At 37.3% G+C, this 22,932-nt stretch overlaps 1 protein-coding gene across 22 annotated transcripts in view; it reads left to right on the top strand.

Annotated features, from left to right (window-relative positions):
• EPB41L2 (erythrocyte membrane protein band 4.1 like 2) overlaps positions 1 to 22,035 on the top strand; it is a 248,869-nt gene extending 226,834 nt beyond the window's left edge. For 7 of the 22 annotated variants that reach the window (XM_034765679.1, XM_034765657.1, XM_034765662.1 and 4 more), the window contains 9 exons: positions 2,681 to 2,827; positions 4,319 to 4,423; positions 7,777 to 7,944; positions 9,332 to 9,385; positions 9,588 to 10,142; positions 12,013 to 12,135; positions 12,787 to 12,885; positions 15,154 to 15,234; positions 21,921 to 22,035. In XM_034765679.1, coding sequence (XP_034621570.1) covers positions 2,681 to 2,827; positions 4,319 to 4,423; positions 7,777 to 7,944; positions 9,332 to 9,385; positions 9,588 to 10,142; positions 12,013 to 12,135; positions 12,787 to 12,885; positions 15,154 to 15,234; positions 21,921 to 22,028 — 1,440 coding nt within the window. In that variant the 3' untranslated portion in view covers positions 22,029 to 22,035. Of the gene's footprint in view, positions 1 to 2,680; positions 2,828 to 4,318; positions 4,424 to 7,776; positions 7,945 to 9,331; positions 9,386 to 9,587; positions 10,143 to 12,012; positions 12,136 to 12,593; positions 12,697 to 12,786; positions 12,886 to 15,153; positions 15,235 to 21,920 lie in introns of those variants that run through there. The other 15 variants (XM_034765670.1, XM_034765668.1, XM_034765671.1 and 12 more) reach the window with 13 other exon arrangements.
• The last annotated feature ends 897 nt before the right edge of the window (positions 22,036 to 22,932 follow it).

Here is a 22,932-nt window from a genome sequence, read left to right on the forward strand (position 1 = left end):
AAATTGTCTGTGATAGAGAATCCACCACAACCCAGGGAAAAATGTTCCAATGCTTAACTACCCTCGCTGTTACAAATTTACTCACAATGAGGGAAGTCCCATAATCTTGAATTTCTAATCCTGGCTCTGCCAGTGACCCACTGTGTGGCTTTAGGCAAATCACTTAAAATCCTGTTTTAGTATTCCCATTTTTTGAAATGTGAATAATTCTTATTTTCTAAAGAATTAATTATTAGTGAGGATTAATGTTTTGTAAATGGCTTTGAATTTGGAGCACTATTTAAGTATGGTTATTATTTATTATTGGAATAGAGACATTTTGTTTTAATAAATAATTAGTTTGTACAGTTCATTCATGCTGGAATATATTATGGCAGTACCTCTTGTAGCAGTCAGTTTAGTTTGTATGGTAATGAATAACTGAAAGTAAACTAACAAAACTTGCACAAAATATATAGAAAAATCCTATCCTATGTCTATTTAGCCTAGCCCATCCAAATGGGGCTATCGGGAATTCCCTCTGTCACGAAAGAGCTTATCTCTTATTTAATGACTGTAGTATTCATACAGTAATATGAAGATTTGTAGATTACAGTAACTTGACTAATCTGTTGTTGCTTTTGGCACCTTTTGATAACTGTTCAAAATTTATTTTTGCATAATTTACTAAAACAACGAAAGCATGTTCTTCATAACCTTGCTTTGAACAAGTCCAAGAAATGTGCCTAGTTTCTCAAGCCACAATAATTGTTTACAACAACCCGTAAAAATGTCATTGGCTTCAGTTTAATATCACTGCCGTTCTATGGAATTGCTGTGGTATAACCTGTGTTTTTTATATTCCACCAATAATTAAGAAAACTTCTTTTTGTTTAAACCAAACAGCTTTTTAAAAAATCTTGAAATAGATGCATCCAGGACCCAGGCCTAAATTTTTAGTATCAAATTTATTTTTTACAGGTTTACTTCAGAATTGACAATGAAACAAAGTAGAAACTGATTAGTCAGTATCACTTTCTGATTTTCATGCACTAGTACAGTTCTGTGTTATTTGTGTTGTAAACACACAGAGGTACAACGAGGAGTCCAGTGGCACCTTAAAGACTAACAGATTTATTTGGGCAAAAGCTTTTGTGGGTAAAAAACCCACTTCTTCAGATGCATGGAGTGACAATTACAGAAAAAGTGGTAACTCCCTTCTCTTTGTGCCAATATATATTTATGCCCGTCTCTGTAATTTTCACTCCATGCATCTGAAGAAGTGGGGTTTTTACGCATGAAAGCTTAAGCCCAAATAAATCTGTTAGTCTTTAAGGTGCTACCAGATTCCTTGTTGTTTTTGTGGATACAGACTAACACGGCTACCCCTCTGATACTGCAGAGGAACACTTTCAAATCCTAGCCAAAATGTTTTAGTAAAAATTCAGACACATGTTTTTTAAGTAACTACATAACGCCTTTTTTTATGAAAACTAAATCTTGGGCCTACATTATTAAATATTATCAAAAGTCCAAATACTTTTCTTAGTTACTGTAGGTACTTTGATTTCATAGTACACTTATTTTTGGGTCTCAATTCTAAACTTAATTGCTGGCTGTTGAACTTGTAAAGTCAACTACTCCGATGTCTGTGTTTGCATACACAAAGTAGTTTTTTTTCACAAGATGAGGAATGGTATGAAGTGAAAGATTATGCTTGCTGTATGTAATTTGCTCCTCCTGCATAAAGCCCAAGTGTTTAGGTTATATGCAAGTGAAGTTTCAGAAATGTTGGGGAATTGAACTCTACTTCCCAAACCAGGGCTAATGAGGAGGTTGCTGCATAGTCCCAATCCCCAGGCCTGTTCCTCCACCTTGTAGCCTGGAAGAGCAGTTATAGCCCTTTGATCCAAGTTGCACAATGTTAGGGTCAATGGATCCTTGTAAAAATAGAATCTGTTACTTACTTAGAGCTTATTGTCACCTCCTGTGCTAGTCTGCATGGGCTAGCTCAGACTCCCTTTTTGGTATGTAGATGTACACAGGCTATCTCTACATGGTTGTTCTGTCTGCCATTGCTTCAACACACAACAGGTTAATAGCAATCTTAAACCCTGATCCTGCATATAATTATGTTCCTGCTTAACTTTATAAGCAATGAGTAGCATTGCCTTTAATGGGACTACTCATGTGTCTTTGGACTTAATACAGTATCCATATTTATAAGTCCTTTATTTTTGGCTTAAAGTTTCTTAAGAAACATACTTACATGTTTATGACAGTTCTTGTGTTGAGCGCTATTTACTTCCATTAGCATTATTGAGGGTTACTATGTTGATCTTGGTATTCTTGCTTCAGTTTCTTTAACTTTCAAGCAAAAGCCAGCAACTTTTTTAAAATAATTATTTCAAAAATTTGGTATCTTCATATTGAGATAAAAATAGTCCTTTGTTTAGTGATAATTAAAAGTGGTTTTTTTTCCCCTGTACATATAGTTGTGACAGGAACAATATAGTGTGGCCTTGTTCCTAAAAGGTAATACAAATCTGAGTCTTTTATGGTCTTAATCTTTTTTTAAAAATGTACCACAGTAGAATGGCTCTTGAGACAAGGCACTTTTCTTGCTTTGACTTTTTTTAAGAATAAGTTTGCTTTTGCTGTTGTGTTTTGTCCTACTGTTTTTTACATTGCACATTGCTAGGACCTGGATAAGACCCAGGACGACTTACTGAAACATCAGGCTAGCATTAGTGAACTCAAGCGCAATTTCATGGAATCCACACCTGAGCCACGCCCCAATGAATGGGAAAAGCGGCGTATCACACCTCTGTCTCTACAGACACAAGGGGTATGTCATTGCAGACACTTGTCAGCATGCATTTCCATACAACTGTTTAGAAAATATAATAAATGTAAATTGCCCTCCTATATTAACGTTTTCTTTTGTTTGACTGTAACATTTTTCTTTATACTAAATACCCATTAACATTTTGTTACTTACTTTTGGTCCAGTCTTTAAATAACTTGTTTGAGTTTCAGTATGAGAGAGTAACTCCGAGCAAAGCAGTTGAAACAAGGATTGGGCTTTATTCTGGTTTAGGACTGCTGTTCTTACAAATTGGTTTTACAGCAGCTGTAAAATTGTGAGAAAAAAGTTTCCATCTTTAACTCTGCTTAGGCAGTTACATGTAAACAGCTCTCAAGCTCATGTTTAAACTTGGTTCAGTAAGAACATACATGATAAAATATTTGATAATGTCAGGTGTTTTTCAGGCAGTAATATGCCATAGCTGTTAAGCTGTATTCACTTTTTAAGACCACTCGGGCTTATGGCTAACTTTTTTTTTTAATAAAACTATAAAAAAGATTGAGAAGGTTTTCATGTCTCTTGATAGACAGCACCTTGAACTAGCAATTTAGAAAGCGTTGTTTCCAAAAACTGCTACATGTTTTTGGTCAGAGAACTAAACACACAAGTTGTTGTTATGGTTCAAAAATGCGTAGTGATTTTACAACACTTTAAATCTGCTTCTGATTTTATAAAGACTAAATAGTTGCTCACAAGCATCTATCAATCTGTCTCTGGACCTGACCTCATTTTCCCTCTGATAAGTGAGTGTGCTATCCTGATTATTGCTCCAGGAAAATTAATGGTTCTTGAGACTACAAGATATGGGAACTTTTTAAAATTCCCGCAGGTTAAATTTGCTAAATACAGTCAAATTTTTTTTTTTTCATATTAAGGCCCCAACTCAGCAAGGTGTACTAAGCATTTTTAACTTTAAGCACATGAGAAGTCCTGGTAAAATCAATGGACTACTCATATGCTTAAATATCTTGCTGAATTGGGTCCTTGGTTGCTCACTTGAAAAAAATCTCCCAACAGATCATTAGCAGACTGTTTAACTTAACTTTTTAAGTTGTTGGCCTACATGTCACTGCCAGGATATGGTTACTCAGACTTTGCAACATCACAATATACTTGTAAACAAAAATTACAGCCTCCTTTATGATATTGCAGAAATGTGGATGGATTTATTGTCAGTATTTTGCTGATAAATATACTTGCTCCAATATAAAAGGGACTACATATAATATATCAGAGTGGCTTATTTTATTTTGTGTGTGTGTGTGTTTTTGTGTCAAATTAATTTATATTAAGGAGGAGGTAAATACAGGTATTACATGTTCCTCTATCTGCATATTCCTGCTACCTGTAATGCTTGTGCTGCTTTCAGGACAATTTGTTTTCATGTTTTGTATGATGATGTACGTCCGTCTCATTATTTGTTGATTTATGTTGGTTTTATAAAACCAAAAACTTCCAAAAACTTAATAGAAAAAAGGAGACCACATTTTCCAAAGGAAAAAACCTCCTGTGAAGGAGAAGCAATGGACTGCAGTGACATGGATTACTGAGGCAAAAACAGAAGAAACTATCCAGGTGGCTACCTTCAAACCTTTAGCGGATTTTTTGAAAGCTTTGTTGTATTACCTGAGTTAACTAGATCACTTTTTAAAAAATGTGTTTAAACCAATAAAAAACCTAACTTTGAGATGATGTTTAAGCTCTCCATATAAATCAGTGTTGGTTAAACAAAGGTGTCGATCTCTGCTATCAAACTGGCTTTGAAGTTCTAAGTAATTAATACTTTTTTAAAAGGCAACAATATAATACACTGATTTTCTTATCACTGAAAACATTGTGGTATCTTTATTTGTTTAGGGTAACAGAGAAACATGCATTTCCATACCAAAATGCACTTTCTGTAATTGTTCAACACTCTACAGGGAATAAATCACAGTTCTGTGACCACTGCAGCTGTTCTGCAAATCAATAATGCTGGGGAAATAGGTTCATTCTGAATACTCCCTTAGATTTAAATGTGTGTTCACCTCTCTGCCTGTTTGCCCATATGTAAAATGAGAAAAATGATTCTTCCTTTAAGTGCATTGAGATCTATTGATGAAAAGTGCTATACAATAGCTAAGTATTATTTATTACTATGAAGTAGCAATTGCCATGCTACTACTAATCAGATCACCTTTGACTTGTTTTCAACTAGACATTTGGAATCAGATTAAAAACAAAGAACAAATGCCTTGTTTCAGTAACACACAATGCATAAAATATTTTGCTGTGTTGCCAATTGTGACAAGCAGGGAGTGGGGATAGGAAACTTTCTAGCCTTCTAATAATAATGGCACCTGCTTTGAGCCCTAAAATAAGAAAATAGTACTGCCTTTTTTTATGGAGGAATAAAATATTCGTTTCCACCACACCATGCCCCCTTCCATTTTATCATCCATATAGTATTAGGTTGGCCAGTAGATTGCTAAATCTTGTTCCAGGTTTGAAACACTTCCATAGCAATTTTGCAAAATGGCATTAAGCATGTGTGTATATACCTTTAAGTCTTAAGTAGAGCACTGCCATTTTCCTTATTGGGACCTACTTCCTCTCCCCACTGCTCCATTGAAAGTACACGCTAATTAACTGTATTCTCTATGCGTGAGAGAAATTTTACATTTGGTTAACACTATTTGTACCACCATCCTTTTGATTGCACAACATCTGTGACTTAATATTTATGAAGGAAAACTATGGTTATAACCCTCTTATGTCTTGAATGTCCAGTACCATCACAGTCACTCCCCTTTTTAACCAAAAAAATAAAAATAAAATAAAATAAAATTCATATTGGTTTGTTTTGTACACTTAACCCAAAGGATTATTTGATGCTAACACAGAGTATCTACAGTGGATAACTATTGTACAGTTTTTATATTTTGATGAAGGCTTCCAATTTTAGGTATACATTGATAATAGTAAAAGTCTGCCAACCTTCTCACTTGCCAACTGGTCACAGTAGAAAAAACATCAGTTCTGACACTAATGCCAATCTACTTGCTCTCATAAAATATGTCTACACAGCCAAAGCTGTGCATGGGCTAGCCTACTCAAGCTTGCTTGAATATAGCTAGCACAGTAATAACAGTATACACAGCGTGGGTCTGCGCACAGTTGGTACAAGCCTGGCACAGACCCTGGGCACATATTTAGCTCTCTAGCCTGCGTTGAAGCATGCGCTGCACTGTTTTTACTATTATTGTTAGTTGGATTCAAGGTTGCTCGGGTAGGTTAGCCCATATACAGCTTTGCTGTGTAGACAGGCACATACAACCACAAAGGTTAGAAGGGCTAAAAAATTGGTGGTAGTAAACTGCAAACAAATGGTGTGCGTATTTGTGTACACATACAAAACTACAGCCGGAGTGTGTTTGTCAACTCTGATTCACTGAAATAACAGCATGCTGTAGGAATACAGTTTAGGGATTAACCAGAGGGCCATGAGCCTGCTTGCCTGCATGCAGGCTGAAGTCAAAAGTTCTGAAGGTCTCTGGTTGTGTATATGAACTTTTGTCTAAAGTAGCCACAAAAAAGAAAAAAAGTAGTTATCTCCTATGAATGTCAAACACAATATTAGGGTAAAATTAATCAACTCCCATCCAAATTTGCCATGACTAACTTGAAAATATGCTGTAATTTTACTATAGAATGTATATAGGAGTCTTTCTTCCTCTTTTTTCCTTTCTCCCACTTGCCATATATGTAGTATGTGCAACAACACAGTCCACTGAACAAGTGTTCAGAGTCTATAACACAAGTTCTTTGTGTCCACAGTTTGTTAATAAAATATTTGCTTAAAATACAACTTTGTCCTAAAGTGTACTTTGGGTTGATCTTGCGGCATACAAGATCCTAAGCTAGAAAGAAATTTGCTGTAGTCAATAAATACCAAATTTATTCAGCTGCTAAGTTGCACCAGTATCAAAATATTAATTATTGTACTGTTTTTATGTTCTCAATCTTATACAGCACAAACTCACATTTTAAAAATAAAATTTAGCTTTTAATAGGATATAACATCATGGGGTATTTTATTGGGAGAGGGAACTGAAACAAATGAGAGATTCAGCTTTAAAAGACTGCTGCTATGTAGACATTGTAATATTTTTCAGATATATAATAAAAATAGTGAACTATATATTGAAATACAGATTCGTAGAATTGTGTGGCAAGAACTATAGGTATTCTATAAATATCCTTAGTACTTTAAAAGAAGTATTTGGATAAATATGTATTTGCCCAATAGATGGGAGCAGCTCTAAAATTTTTAATGCTGAATTCTTGAGTAAATACACATTTGATTCCTGATTAAAGTATTTGTTTTTAAAAACAGCCTTTTGAAGTTAAGGTGAACAAAATCTCTTTAAATAACCATCAAAAGTAGAAATCTGCAGTTATGCCAAGTCCTGTGTTCAGGGCTAATGCCCCAAGGGGAAACAGGGAAGGTATTAAGAATGAATTTAAAAATATTCCTAATATTGAATCTGAAATTCAGTCTAAAAGAAAACTAGTCCTGTTCTGACAGTTATGGGAAGGTTTTGTTAATCCTTCCTTTTATGTTTTTTATATATATATTTACAATCTGAAATAATGTGTAAGAGTAAATGAAGTGGGGAATATATCATATTCTATCATGGCTAAATATTGTCGTTTCTTTGGCACACAGCAAGTTTTTGTCATTAAAGCTTGTCATATTGTCATATTTTTCCTTTTAAGGGACACATTTTAGTTTTTCCTTTGATCTTGTAGAATTATTTCAGAAGCAAATCCTTCTGTGTGTGCTATTTGTTTTCTTTCTTGCCTAACCTCTCCTTTCTTCTGTAGATCATTGCTGTTGTGTCTCCCACTATTTTAATTCTTTGCTTTCCATTTTATAACTTGTCTAGAGCCTAGAAGAGGAAATAACGTCAATTTTATTTAGTAAAGAGGGCTTTTCCACTAGCATGAAATCTACCTTCACTTCATCCACCGCATGGACAGCAGAGGGCACTGTTGTGAAAGATAATGTACCTTCTGAAATGCTTTCTGCCTCACCCTTCTTACAACTGCCTGAGGTGCTTTTTTGCTTTATTTCCCTGCTATAATGTCAACATATACAGAAATGGGTATTCACTAACATGTCAGATAAAATTTGATGCATACATTTTTATCATCTAGTAATGAAACGGGATGCCCTATTTGATGCCATGTGTCCCTAAGAAAATATGTATATTATATATTTTATATAAAAGACAATAAATATAGAGGAGAAATAGATTAACCACAAATACAAACTAGGTTAAGTTTAATGTTAAAATTTAGACATAGACCCACAAAACCAAAAATCTGCATGAAGGTAACCTTTTATTCAATCCCATTGTGTCAAAGCAATTCAGCAAATCTTAACTTTTATTAGGGTGAGGGAGTATCACTTGGTAAACTAGAGGCTTAATCCTCTATTCTTTCCATTTGTAAAATATCACTTGACTCCCATTTTTGATTCCCTGGGAGAGCTGGATCAGGCCCTGTACATACTGCAGTTTGTAAACAAAACAGGATTAAGTCACAGATGGTGTGCTGGTTTTAATGATTTTTGCTTTTGTGCATATGATCCTGAACATTGCTTTAGTGTTTTTTTTTTTTTTTTGTTTAATTTTCATGGCTATTTAAATCTGATAATTCTTTTCACATAGTATGACAATACATGCATACCCATCACAAATTGTTTTGTTATGGCACAAATACTAATAGAATTTCTTTAATCTCGCATTTTGGGTTATCCAAATGAGATTTTAATAGGGTTTTCTTGGTAATCTTGAAATATGGTCCCTTTGACATTCTCACATCAGAGTATTCTAAAAGTTCTCGTTGTGATATTCTATTGCAATTTATAAAATTATTGAAAGGATCTGCCAAATTCCTTAAAGCAACAGACCAAATAAAGTCCAGTCATCAAAACATTTATAAATGGAAGGGGGGGTGTGTGTGTGTGAGAGAGAGAGAGAAACTGACACTGGAATAGTGTGTGAAGACTTTTTTTTCTTTAAGTTTTGCTTGATGACTGATTTAACTATTTTTGCAGTAAATAATTGATTGCCGCAGTAGGAAGCAGCCTTGGCTGATGTTTATGCTTCTGTTCCAAATCTTTTTGGTAAAGATCTTGCATGATTCTAATGGTATCCAAACCCTTAAATAGGTATTTTACAAACTAGATTAAAGAATTGCTTGTAGAAAACAAACAACTGTAAATTCTGTATGGATCTTGAATCGAACAGTTATACCCACAGAGTTTTCAGAATGCATACATTTTAAAACTCTTTTTAGGCAGACAGTACTGTGTCATCAATAAGGGTTAATGAAAGTGTGTCTGCATGTTTTGTCTACGAGATGTTAAATGTGTGTGTCATCTGGTGTTTAAAACACGTATTGATTTGTGTCCTCTGGTTGCTTTTTGTTTCACAGAAACTTCCTTCCAGAGCAGAACGGCCTTGCACTGGAGCCAGCGATGCTGATAAGGTTCTACTGATTTTTCCATAGTTAACTCGGGTCTGACATTTCTGATCCACCTTCATTCTTTCTTTCCTTTTTTCAGTTAACCATCACAGTCACCATTGTTCTCTACATGACATGAACCAGCCATCAGTTCATTTTGTTTTCATCATTTTGATTTATTCATACACTGTACTTTTGTTTTTCTTCATCCGTGTTTTTTGTGCAGAGTTCACATGAGACTCTGAACGTAGTGGAAGAGAAGAAACAGGCAGAGGTGGGGATAGAAGAGACTGTAGTCATAGACGAAATCAACAGAGGGAAAATGCAAGCTGTCACTGATGCTGGGGAGACCCGTAAGGTGGAACATGTGTCAAAAAAGGACTCTTATTCATTGTCATCAGATAGCAGCAGCAGCAGTAGTGAGAGTGAGGATGAAGTGGTGGGAGAGTATCAGCCCCATCACAGGGCGGCTGAGGACACCATAAGAGAAGAACAAGAAGAAAATGAAGATGCCAAAAGAATGGAGGAGTGTGCAACAAAAATAATACAGAGTGTGGAACCTGTACAAGAAGGCAGTAAAGTAACAGTTGAGCACACGCAAGTTACAGCAAAGGCTTTGGCCCAGGAAAATGCAGTTGCCATTAAAACTGCAGAGACGAATGTAATGGAAGAGGGGAAGCAAGACCTGAGAGCAGAAGATGAGGAAGAACAGCTCAGAATAAACGGAGATGTGTCTCATGTTGACATTGATGTTGTGCCAAAAATAATTTGTTGTTCTGAGGTAAATGGTAGCACAGCTTGAGAACTAGATTATATAGAGATGTTATGTTCCTTGGGGTGGAAATATACCTGCCTTTCTTCTTCTCCTGTTCTCCCAGCTCTTCAGGTGTTCACCAAGATTCAAATCTTATGGAAGGGGGATACCACTGATGAGCAGTGAAACTCTGCCTACTTCAGTCATGGTTTCTAGCTTTTTGCTGGAATGAATAGGAATTGCCCAGTAAAGCAAACCTTTCTATGGCTGTACCATCTCCTTTTTTCCTTATTACATAATTTTTACTTTTATTTGAATGTCTTTAATGTTTTTAAGTCTTGTCTTGTCTGTTTTGTTGGCTGTTTTTGACACACCCATGACTTGTAGGTGTAGTTGGAAAGTTATTTAAATTATAAATGCTAAAAACAATTTTTCACAGCTTTTTTCAGTTTTTTTTCTTACTATCCACAGATTTTTTTCTTTCTCTAAATCTTTTTATTATGAAAGCAGTGCCTGGAATCTATATTGATACAAATTGCTGGGAGTGGTAAGAGCACCTACAGTTAAGGCAGGTTAGGCAGTAAGGGGATGGCACATCTATCGTTGCTTTATAGCAGTCTCCTCTAGTACCAGTGGAAGCCTGAAGTGGTTCCAGAAGGAATTATGGCCATCTGTTTTAGCACAGAAACAAGTTTAATGGGGTTAATCATTAGATGGACCTTTGAGGAAGGAGGAGTAAAGTGGAATGTAGAGGACCATGTACAGATGGTAAACTCTGTGAAGCTTTGGCCACTGGAGAATTCTTTTTGTGGTGTCACTCTTCAGTCATTTAAGGTTTTTCCTCATTGTACTCGGCTCCAGTTGAAGACCAGACCACCTTAATTTCCTCTTTTATGTGAATAGCCACAATTGTTCCTGTGGTTGAGAACGTGAGTAAACTAGTTTCTCCAAGGTTATGTTGGGCTCCACACATTCTTTCTAAGAATATAAGAAAAACAGGCCAGATCTTTAAGAGTATTAAGGCACTTAAAGATGCACATAGATGCTTAGTGGGATTTTCAGAAGCAGCTTGGTGCCTAACTCCCATTGATTTCAATGAGAGTTAGGAATCTAGGTTCTTTTGAAAATCTGACTAGATGTCTAATCTGGTCCATCATGTCTAAGACCATTTTAGTTTCTACTGACTTGCAGAGTTCTGGTTTCATTGCTTTTTGGTTCCCAAGCAGAGAATGCTACTGAAAAAATATCAACTACTACAAGGGCTAAAATGGCTTTTTAAAGTTTGCTTTCAGAGGAAAATAGTTGGTACCTAAACCTGATTCTAGACCTGTAGTTTAGCTATATGCTTTTTAAAATCCATAGACAGTAGTTTTGTCTACTCCAGAAGTTGCTTACATTAAAAAATAAAATTAAACTTTAGAAATGCTTAGAAAATATTGCAAGTTTTTATCCACTGTTAGGGAAATGTGTCAAATATTGTAGTGACTTCATTCTCCATTTTTAATGCAAGGCTTATTTTATGTAACACTGGCAACATTCTTCTGATGGAAGAAACTGTAGCTGAACTAAGAATCTCCCACTGATGGTCCTTCAGACATTTTTAAATAGACATCTGAAGTATTGAAGTGATGATAATCTGGTTTCAGTGTCTGCTACTGGCTAAGACATGAAACTTAGATCTCCTATGATTCTTGTAGAGCGGGTATTGATGGGCTGGTGTGCTATTTGTTTCTTCTTCTTTATTTTTCTCATAGTGGTTTTTGTGTGTGTATGTGGGAGACATTCTTAATATATATTCTATCACTACTGTGTTTTTGTTCTATTTCATTTTAGCCCACTATGCAAATCTTTGTTTTATGTCCCTTGGATTGATTTTATCCTATCTCTTCTACCACAGCCTCCGGTAGTAAAGACCGAGATGGTGACCATTTCAGATGCCACACAGAGAACAGAAATCTCCACCAAGGAAGTCCCAATTGTTCAAACAGAGACCAAAACTATCACATATGAATCTCCACAGGTACAGGAGCCATGTGATTTGGAATATCATTTATAATGCTGTTTACAAGTTGGCCTTTATGATTAACTCCAAATTTAAGAGAGATAACATATTAATGTTATTTTTTAACAAATCAACACTTCCCTATAGTGGCACTGATTATTTTGTTAGCGTGGAACAATTTTAAAATGACTCTAAGTAGACAGAAGAGCAAGTATCATTCTAACATTAAAGGTTTGGTTTTTAAAAAAAATCAAATAGAATAGGATCTGGTTGTCTAAAAATGTATGGGTTCCGAGATCTGACTTAACTCACCTCTGAGCTCCGCAAAGGGAAGAGTAACTTTGATTATAATTTTGTCCACAAAGGACATGTTAAAATGGTTGATGTGATTCAGCAAAACAGTTAGCTTTTATTCTAGAGTCGTCTAATGTGTATCAAACCTGTGTTTGTCTTCATATGGTCATTCTGTTTGCCAGCAAAACCATGCTGGCAGCATGGGGTACAGAACAGAGACGTTTCTGTTCCAAAAGCACTCTTCCACTTGAACTAAAGGAGAATTATGTAGGTATTAGTAGTGAATGTTGCATTAACTGTGTTTTGTTAAGCCACAAGTTTTAAATCCTTAGCATGAAAATGCACTTTTGTTTTCCTTTTCCCAACTGTCTACAGTTTGATGGCAGCGCAGGTGGTGATGCTGGTGTGCTGTTGAGTGCACAGACTATAACGTCTGAATCAGTTTCTACAACTACAACCACACACATCACTAAGGTAAAACTGACAACTTCTCTGTGCATAAAAAATAGCCCTGTCAAAATGTACATTGGTTCCTTCAAAATGATTACTCCTCACAAATCACTGAACAAATTTGATGTTTAAAATGGATCATGCCATTCCCAGTTCTGGGCTAAAATTGACTTCCCTAAACCAAGTCTTAGTGCAATATTACAGATGAAATCAGGAGGGAGAACTGGGGAAGAGAGAGAGAAATATAATCAGAGTTTGCGGTACCTGCAGCTGGTGTTACTTCTGGCTTTTGAGAGTTTTGGGGACACAGCCTTTACTGACTCTGTTCATCTCACTACTTGATTATCTTTGCTGGGGGTTCTGCCAGAGGAAGGGGTAATGAATGTGTCTGAGCTCTGGAGAAGCCCCACTAATGGAGTCAGCTCAGGGGATATGCTGAAACATTGGCTGGCTTCATTCCTCTTTACTCATCCTCTTAGGACTGCATTGATCAGTTTTTGTTACCTTTCTAAGCAGATTCTGCTACTGTGGACTTTGTGCCTTGGATTGCTTTAGAAACTGGGATATGCTAGGGCTGAATCAAGTCCTCAATGTTCAGCATTCAGAGAAAGTCAAGAAGCTCAAAGTCAGCAAGAAGTTGGGTCTATTTCCATTTCTGTCCTGTGTGACACTTTTCCAACTGACAAATGTTTTTTCATGAATGGTGAATAAACATGTTTTTGTTTTTAAAAGAGACATGCAAACAGAGTAACTGAATTCTGATGATTTTCTAATGCAGTTCTAGAAGGAAAAACCTCAAGAAGGACTCCAGTTCATGGTGAAACACAAAGGAAGAGGGGAAGTGAAAGGTGCACAGTAAATCCTATTTCAGGACAAGAATCTTAATTTTATTAGTAATTCAATGCTCACAGAATTAAGTTCATAATGGAATATCCTAAAGAGAGCAAAATATATTCACAGAATAGGTCAGGAGTGAAGGATGTTGGAAATTGTCCAGTGAAAGTCACCAAAAAATAAATTCTGAACTAAGAATTTAAGACTAAGTGTCTTATCAGAAAGTTTAGTGAGCAGCTCCTCTTCAACTTCCTGTTGCTTTTAGAATCCTTGAGCACCATCAGAATCTTGAAAAGCCATTGTGGAATAAAATGCCACCTCTTTTTCCAACAGAAAAATTCATTCTCTTATCAAATGTACAGATGGAGCTAAAAAAACCTATTAGAGAATATCCTTTTATTGAAAGGAGCCATATTTTTAAAATTAAATTAGATGATACTTTGTCAGCCAGGAGGTCAAAGAGAAGTATGGAAGAGCAATCTGATAGCAAATTTGCTACATCGCCATTATCAGCCTCTTTATAATTACAGTAAATTGTGGCCTTGGATTCCAAATATTCTAGGCACTTTCCAGTGTTGGCTCAAATTTTGCATCCAGAATTTTTCATTCATCTGTTTGAAATACAGAAACTGCCAAAAGGATTTGAATCTTCCTATGGAATTCTCAAAGGACTCATACTGGAATTATTTCCAGTATTTCTTATAACGCATTTCTCTTGATTAATGCAAAATAAAGTGGCTTAAAATTTTGTACCTCCAATCTCAATGTTGTTCTTGATTGCTATATGGAAGTCTTTCATAACTGTCTTCAAAGAACAATCGGTTTATTATAATCTCAAAGGAAGAACTTAATCTCATCTCTGACCAAATACTTATATAAAATACAATTTTATCATCTGTAGTATCTTCTGTACAAACTGTTTCCCAAAATGCCTTAACTTCATTTTTGTCTATTTAATGCTTTTCATCTGAGATTTGAAATCAGATGGTTAATTGATGAGGCAGAAAGATGCACGATGGCCGGAACTGCAGACGAGAGAGAATTTTGCACCGATAATGGTGAGATTGTGTGGAGAACAGTTGAGCTGAGACACAGCAGTTAAGGAAGTTTCAGGTAACTTGTCACTCACCAAGATGATGACAAAGACGACTGGAACCCTGATCTAACAGCCCCATTTCCATATCTGTCTAAACTTGATCTCAGATAATGTCTTAAGGACTCCTCTGCGGGTTGGTCTTCTTGGGCAACTTCCTCTTGGACATCATTGCTATACAGTTAACCATAAGAAAGAAAGGATGATTTAGATGTAGGACCAAGAATCTAACTGCAACCCTTTCACACCAACTCTGTTCCCACTTATGCACTGGAGAGTAGAAGTAGATGTGCTTTATGATTCTCCCTCCTTACCTATATGGAATCATTTTAAAGATGAATTTCTTTGTTTTGTGCCATCTGTAGACAGTAAAAGGTGGAGTATCAGAAACAAGGATTGAGAAGCGCATTGTCATCACTGGAGATGCAGATATTGACCATGACCAGGTGAGTACATATGCCGTTCCCTTTTACAGTATGCCATCCATGTCCCTCTAAGAGCTGGGCAATACAGAAAAGGAAGAGCTCAGCAGAATTCATAGGAGCAAGTAGATTCTGAGAACGTCAATTCCATCAACTAATTATGCTATCATATGTATTTCCTGGGAGGATCCTCAGTCTTCTGAGTGATGATGCAAGTTTTGATTAATATTAGGACACCAAGATCTTTCCCTTAATATCAAGAAAATATTTCATAGTGTGTTCATGTATATTAGCAATAAATTAAGTATAGGACTCAATTGGATTCCTTTGGAATCTTGCACAGATAAATTAATCTTTATTAGCACTAGGTACCCAAAACCAAGCACCATTTTTTTTCATGCTCATGAGAGAGAGGGCTTAGAATATTGTTTCACCTGTCCCATACCAAAAAAGACGTTGAAAAGTGGAGAACAGGAAAATCAGAAAAATGCAATTGTTTGTCCCTTGGGATCGTGATTGCTCAGATTATTTGCATAACTTTTCATTTAAGAGGCGATGGTGACAAAGCTAAAACAAAAAATCATTATCACTGAGTTATTTAGGCAAGAAAGTCTGCACTTTACATGATGTTGCACTGGAGCCAGTTTCTAAGTTGATGGCAGGTATACAAATCAACAAATAAGGATTTGATTTTCACTTCTTAATTATAATGTACTGAGGGCTCTGAGTAAATTTAATTTCAAATTTTGATGTGCCTGTAGTAAGTGGCTCATGACAAGTTCAATCTCTCCTTGAAGCTTGTAATTAAATGCCAGAGCTGTTTAGCATTAGGCATGGGTTTTGTCTACCCTGAGATGTATTTAATACATTTGGGACATCTGAAAAGGTCAGACAATACCTTAGCTTTAATAAAACTCCATTTATTCCCTCGGCTGTTCTCCAAGTCCTCCTCTTATATTGAAATAAACAGTATGAAGCAGAAAAATAAGTTGTAAGTATTGACTACACAGTACATTTTTGTACTAAAGTTCACCATGATATTTAGCTTATGACAAATTATAGATTCCTCTACCATTGACTCTGCAAAGCATCTATGAAGTTCATAATACTAACAAATTATACCATGGAAATTGATTCCTTCTTGACTGTTGGCATTGTACAGTAATTCCTCACTTAACGTTGTAGTTATGTTCCTGAAAAATGCGACTTTAAGTGAAACGATGTTAAGTGAATCCAATTTCCCCAGACAAAAGGGATTATATACATTTTAAACAATTTTAAACAAGCAATTTAATACTACGCAGGGGGGAGTAGTGTGCACGTGCTGTGTGTTTACAAACATACTGTAGATACAGTACAGTACTATAGTTGGGAGGTGCCCCTGCCTTTACCCTACATAGGCACAGCCCACTGGCACTGGAGATGACATGGCAGGCAAGGAGGCTGAAGGTGCTGTAGGAGAAGCACATTGTGCAGCAGCGGCAGCTTCCCCTATTCTGCAATCCTCCGCCCACCCACTCCCCCCTTCCTCCAAGCCCCCATCCTTGCCCTACCTCTTCTCCCCCCCACCTCCTCTCCCTTTACTTCCCACACTGCGTCCTCGCTCCTCCCCTCCCTTCTAAATACCACAAGCCAGCTGATTGCCCCAGGCAGGAGGGAGGGGGGAGGCGTGCTGAGGCCTTGCTCCGCCCCCCTCCCTCCTGCCTGGGGCAATCAGCTGGCTTGTGGTGTTTAGGAGAGAGGGGGGAGGAGCAAGGACTCGGTGCACAGGCTCCCCCTGCCTCCTGCCCAGGGCAATCAGCTGCTTGTGGCGTAGGGGAGGGAGGGGGAACTTGCGCATCGAGTCATCCCTCCTGCCCCCGAAATGCCGCAAGCCAGCTGATTGCTGCGGGGGGGAGGGAAGAGGGAAAAGGCACTGATCCACGGGATCTGGCAAGAGGTGCTGGGGTGGGAGGGCGCATAGGGAGGCTGCCAGCTGTGGAGAAAGCAGGCAGCCAAACAATGTAAGAGTGGAGCATTGAACAACTTCAAATGAGTATGTTCCCTAATTGATCAGCAACATAACAATGAAACAACATTAACCGGGATGACTTAAAGTGAGGAGTTACTGTACATCACTGCTGTAGAGGATGAGGAAGTTGTCAAACATGATTGGGAACCAGGGGGTATGCAGCTGAGAGATTTATTCTGAGTGATTGGACTTCAGTGTTCTACCAAAGTGAGGTATAGGAAGCCAGACCTGTTCTCCTAAGACACTAGTTCTCCACAAGGGATACACGTACCACAAGGGTACGTGTGCACAGAGGTCTTTCACGGTGTACATCAACTCATCTCGATATTTGCCTGATTTTACAACAGGCTACATAAAAAGCATTAGCGAAATCAGTACAAACTAACATTTCATACAGAAAATTACTTGTTTATACTGCGCTATATACTATACACTGAATTGTAAGTACAATATTTATACTCCAATTTATTTTATAATTATGTGGTAAAAATGAGAAACTAAGCAATTTTTCAGTAATAGTGTGCAAAAGATTAACTTTTGTATTTTTTGTAAGCAAGAAGTTTTTAAGTGAGGTGAAACTTAAGGTACACAAGACCAATCAGACTCCTGAAAGGGGTACAGTAGTCTGGAAAGGTTGAGAGCCACTGGCCTAAGGGGTACACTTGAGTGGGACTAAAGGGATCTAAGGTGTAGTTTGCCCTGTAGCCAGGACAATCACCTAAAACATTTTATAAGTATCATACTCACATCAGAATATGATGGGCATATCAGCACCTTCATGTCAACTGTTGTAAATGGGCAACGTCCACCTTGATTGCATTGGCCTCGTTAGCACTGCAAAAATAATTTCCCCTCTTTTGATATTGACTCCTTCTTGTCAACTGTTGAGAATAGGCCACTTACACCTTAATTGAATTGGCCTTGTTAGCACTGAACCCCCACTTGGTAAGGCAACTCTCATTTTTTCATGTGCTGTTATATTTATACATAGACTGCTTACTGTATTTTTCACTGCATGCATTTGATGAAGTGGGTTTTAGCCCAGGAAAGCTTATGCCCAAATAAATTTGTTAATCTCTAAGGTGCCACAAGAACTCCTCGTTGCTTTTGCTGATACTGACTAACACGGCTATCACTCTGAAACCTGTCATAATATTTTGTGTCAAGGTTCTGTTCCTGTATCAGTGCAAACTTTTACTCTCATGGGCTCCCAAAGGAAAACTGTTAGAGGTGCCAAAAGCAAGTTGAGCCATGTCATTAACATGACTAGGAACCAAGGGGCTGCAGCCCAGAGATCCACTCTGAGTGATTAGACTTCAAGATTCCACCAAAGTGAGGTGTAGGAAGCCAGGCCTGTTCCCTAAGGAGTACACTCAGAGGGGTTAAAGGGATCTAAGGTGTCGTTTGCTTTGCCCTGTAGCCATGACAATCACCTAAACAGGCTGGCCCCTTAAATACTACTACATGGTGCTGCTTAAAATGCAAACTAGTAATAAAATTGTCAGGTTTTAGAGATGACAGCAAGCACCAAGCTGTACTAATGAAGCATTCCCTTTTGGGTCCACAAGTTTTCTTAATAAGACTCCGTACTCTTTATCCTTAATCAGTGCATCTCCTTTCTAACCTTGGCATTCTTCCTTGACCTTCCAATCTCCCTTCACAGTTCTGTTTATTTCCTCTCCCTCCCATTATCCTATTAGTTCAAGAAATGGCCCTCTTCAACCCCCTGCACTCCAAGCTAAGAATATTATTTTGCTGCACCCTGTATTCTTTTTAGGGTTCAGTATAGTTTGTTAGGCTGTTTTGTCATTTAAAGCTGTATATGGATTTATTACTGTTCTGAAACAGTATCTCCAATTCTTGTCTCCTACTTGGTTCTTTGGCATCTTCCCTTGGTTCACTCACTGCAGCTCCATAGCAACACAGCTCAGTCAGGTAGGACATCATTGCCCATGACTCTTGACTGAGATCAAGTGTGGCATGTAGATTCCAAAAACTCTTTTGCACGGTGTATGTTTCCTTTGAGGTTGCAGGTGCATTTCTCCTCTGAAACTGAGTGAGTGCAAGTCGAGACTGAGTAACTGCAAGGCTCACCTGCAGCAGTACATCTCTTAATAAAACAAAATATATTAAAAACAGAGTCAAAAGAAACCATTTACTTAACATATAGAATTAAGTTTCAGCTTAGCTGAACTAATTAAGGTACTTTTAGCTTAGTTACAGAAAAAAGAGGTTTCAGAGTGTTAGCAGTGTTAGTCTGTATCAGCAAAAAGAACAAGGAGAAATCCAGAGACAGCAAAGCACATCTCCCTACAGTTTCACTTGTTTTTCAAGCCTTTGGTATTTGGAATTCATTACCATATTATGTAAGGATCACATTCCCAAAAGGTATTTTCCATCAGACCCGACCCCATTTCACTTGGAGTCTCCCTTTTTCATAAGCCACACGTATGGCACTTTCATGGCTTGGTATGCAAGTTTCTGCCTAATCCATCAAGTTAATTTGGTCTTTGTTGAGACTATCCATTGTTCTTGGGCAAAAGTAGTTCAGTGTGTCTGAGAGCAGCTTTTCTTAATTTAATACACACCTTCCTTGTCCCTTAGTTAGGATATATCAATTTATTGACAAACTACATTGTTTGTCTGTTACTTTAAAACACCTTGCATAAAGGAGTGAGAGTAATATGGCCTTCTAATATCAGAGGGGTAGCCGTGTTAGTCTGGATCTGTAAAAAGTAACAGAGTCCTGTGGCACCTTGAAGACTAACCGATGTATTGGAGCATAAGCTTTTGTGGGTGAATGCCCATTTCGTCAGACGCATGGCCTTCTAGATTTCATTTAACATCACTTGATACTATCTGCTTCCTTTGTTGCATGCTATCCCACTTCAAATTGTTTTCCCCCTAACATAATGCCAAATGAAATCAGTCAGTTTGGGATTAATTTCACCCATTTCTTTCTCTCCCTGAACGTAAATCACTGGTACTGTGGCAGTGTTTTCCCAAGATTATGGGGAGGTGAGGACCCTCAAACCAGGAAAATTTGGTAAACTAAAAAAAATGTATTTTAATAGTTTCAGTATTCCTGTAAATTAAAGGTGGGGGGGTAAGATTTTGTGGAAAGGAATGTATGGGTGTTGATAACAAGTGTGGTCCAGTTACCATATGATAAAACTTCAAGGAGGACCCTGAAAGAAGCTTATTTTTTAGCACTGAGTACATCCCCACTTTATTCTGCAAAACCTCTTCCAACAATCAAGAACTGATAATTTTCTGTGACTATTTACTTTTTGAAGCCTTACTAAAATATTAGTGCCTTTCTTGCAGAATTACTATATACTGTGTACCCAGAAACTTCTAACTTGAAGCTCTTTGAATGGGGATAGGAGGAAGTACTCCCGGTGTATCACTACCAAGGGATTTCCCTGCTGGTTTTCCCAGTGTACCTATAGCTAAAGACATATGTCACGGTGACTGTCCTGTCATGCTGGCTTTCCAGTGTGAATATTGATGTAAAGTACAGACCCAATTTAGGTTTGCTGCATTCAAAGTGTTCCCTAGTTAAAAACTATTTGGAATTTAATAAGTGCCCCTGATTATCTTTTTGTACACTTGAATTTTCCCTTTTATCTAATGGTTTGGAACTCTCCAATACGAGAGTGAAGGCCATTAAGGGATGGCAAATAAGGAAATAATCACTAATGAATCTAAGCAATTAGTACTCAAATGAAACAGAACAATACTAGAAATTTCACACCTGAAAATATTATTTTTCACAAAGAAACCAATACAGGAATATAACCTCATTGTCTACTCTCTGTAATCTTTGGAGATGATCTGCAAAATCATATCACAAATTTCAGAAGTGGGGAAATGATTATATGTAATATTCCCATATTGTGCATTCTATTAGGCAAACATGTGAGTCTGCTTTCTATTGCTAGTCTGCAGCAGGTCAAAAGCTTAGTCTTTCATTTCCTTATTCTTCTGCTCTCAATCTTTCCTTTCCTCAGAATCATGAAATCATCAAGATAACTTCAAGATAACTTTCACCAACTTCCCTTTCACTTCCAGAGTCACAAACAATTCCTCTCAGTTAGAATAATGTCTAAAATGGCAGCTCCCCGGGTTATTTCCTCCACCTTCTGAAACAAGAAGTTGTCCCTATTACATTCCAGAATGTGTTTTTTTTTGTTTTTTGTTTGTTTGTTTTTTCCATATTATATTTCCAACAGATATCTGGGTAATTAAAGTCCCCCATTACTACCAGATCTTGTGTGTTGGATATTTCTGTTGATCTAGAAATGCCTCATCCTCTGCCTCCTCCTGATATGGTGATCTATATGCTCTACCATGATGTTGCTCCTGTTTTTTCCCCTTCCTCAGTGTGGGGGAATGGATTAGATGAACTCTCAAGGTCCCTTTCAGCCCTGCACTTGAATGATTCTCTGAACCAGCATATAAATCTGTTGTTAGATTGATAGAGGGTATTTTTTATCTAGTTTCCAGTATTGGACAGAAAAGGAGGGGTTTCCTCTTCAGTTTCCTTTCCTGAGCCCCTTTAGACTCAGGAGGTTTAGTCCTGTATAACTGTGTGATTAAATGGTATCATAATGTGTTGTCATTAGCCCACCACTCCAGTGCAGTTTTTAATTTCACTCTGCCATTGCTCAACTAAATCTTTCCAATATGTTTGTAGGCACTGGCACAGGCAATCAAAGAAGCCAAAGAGCAGCATCCTGACATGTCTGTCACGAGGGTAGTGGTGCATAAAGAAACTGAACTTGCTGAGGAAGGGGAGGAGTAAGGTCAAGGTAAGGAAGCCTGCAACATCAAGCAAAATAGTACAACTAGGCCTGAGATAGAAGGCCATCTTCATTGGTCTTTATTCCTCACAATTGCCCTTTACATACAGAATAGTTTGAAAAGTTGCTTCATCTTTCTTTAATATACCCATACTTGAATTTTGTAGTAGATGCTTTTTTTAAAAAAGCGTACACTTGTCTATAGTGTGTGTCACTGAAAACTGGCACATTGGAGCAGTCATTTATAATCTCAAGTGTACTGTGCGGTTTTATCTAAAATCCACTCTGAAACTCATTCTCAATTTTAATTTCAAGTTTCCTATAAAAAATATCCACCAATTTTGTCACAAAGTCCTGTTATGGCATTTACTCTGATATCCCATCATGTTACCTTTAGTACGTTGCAGGAAACACAACTCAGGCAAAGTCTGCAAAGTCTGAAATATGAAGCAAACTCCCTACTCACACTTATCATACCTGCCTTATGTTTAGGGTTCCGTTGTTTGAATAGTTACTGTATTGGTATGGAGACCATGTACAGTCCTGCAATTGTTTGTTCTCTCATCATGAGCAGGCGAAAATATGCAACCCAGGGTCACTCCCTACATCCTCGTTTGTCAGACCACAAACTACCTGTGAGCCTCACATAGGATATAATCCTAACAACCCTATTATTTCTGTTTTCCTACTTGCTGTTACAGCTTCAATAACTTCCATTATTATTCCTATAAGCATGCTTGGAAAATAAATTATATTTTACCCAAAACTATAAACAATCCAAGGACAGGTTAGGGGTCAACAATTTGGAGGCTAAAGTATTTAAGCTGCTTATCAGTTGAGTGAAGTATTTTAAGGAATCCTGATCTGTTATGTCCTCATTTCAGAATGTCTCTGTAGATGGGAAAT

This window comes from Trachemys scripta, chromosome 3 (genome assembly GCF_013100865.1).
Source record: "Trachemys scripta elegans isolate TJP31775 chromosome 3, CAS_Tse_1.0, whole genome shotgun sequence".
Taxonomy (NCBI): Eukaryota; Metazoa; Chordata; order Testudines; family Emydidae; genus Trachemys; species Trachemys scripta.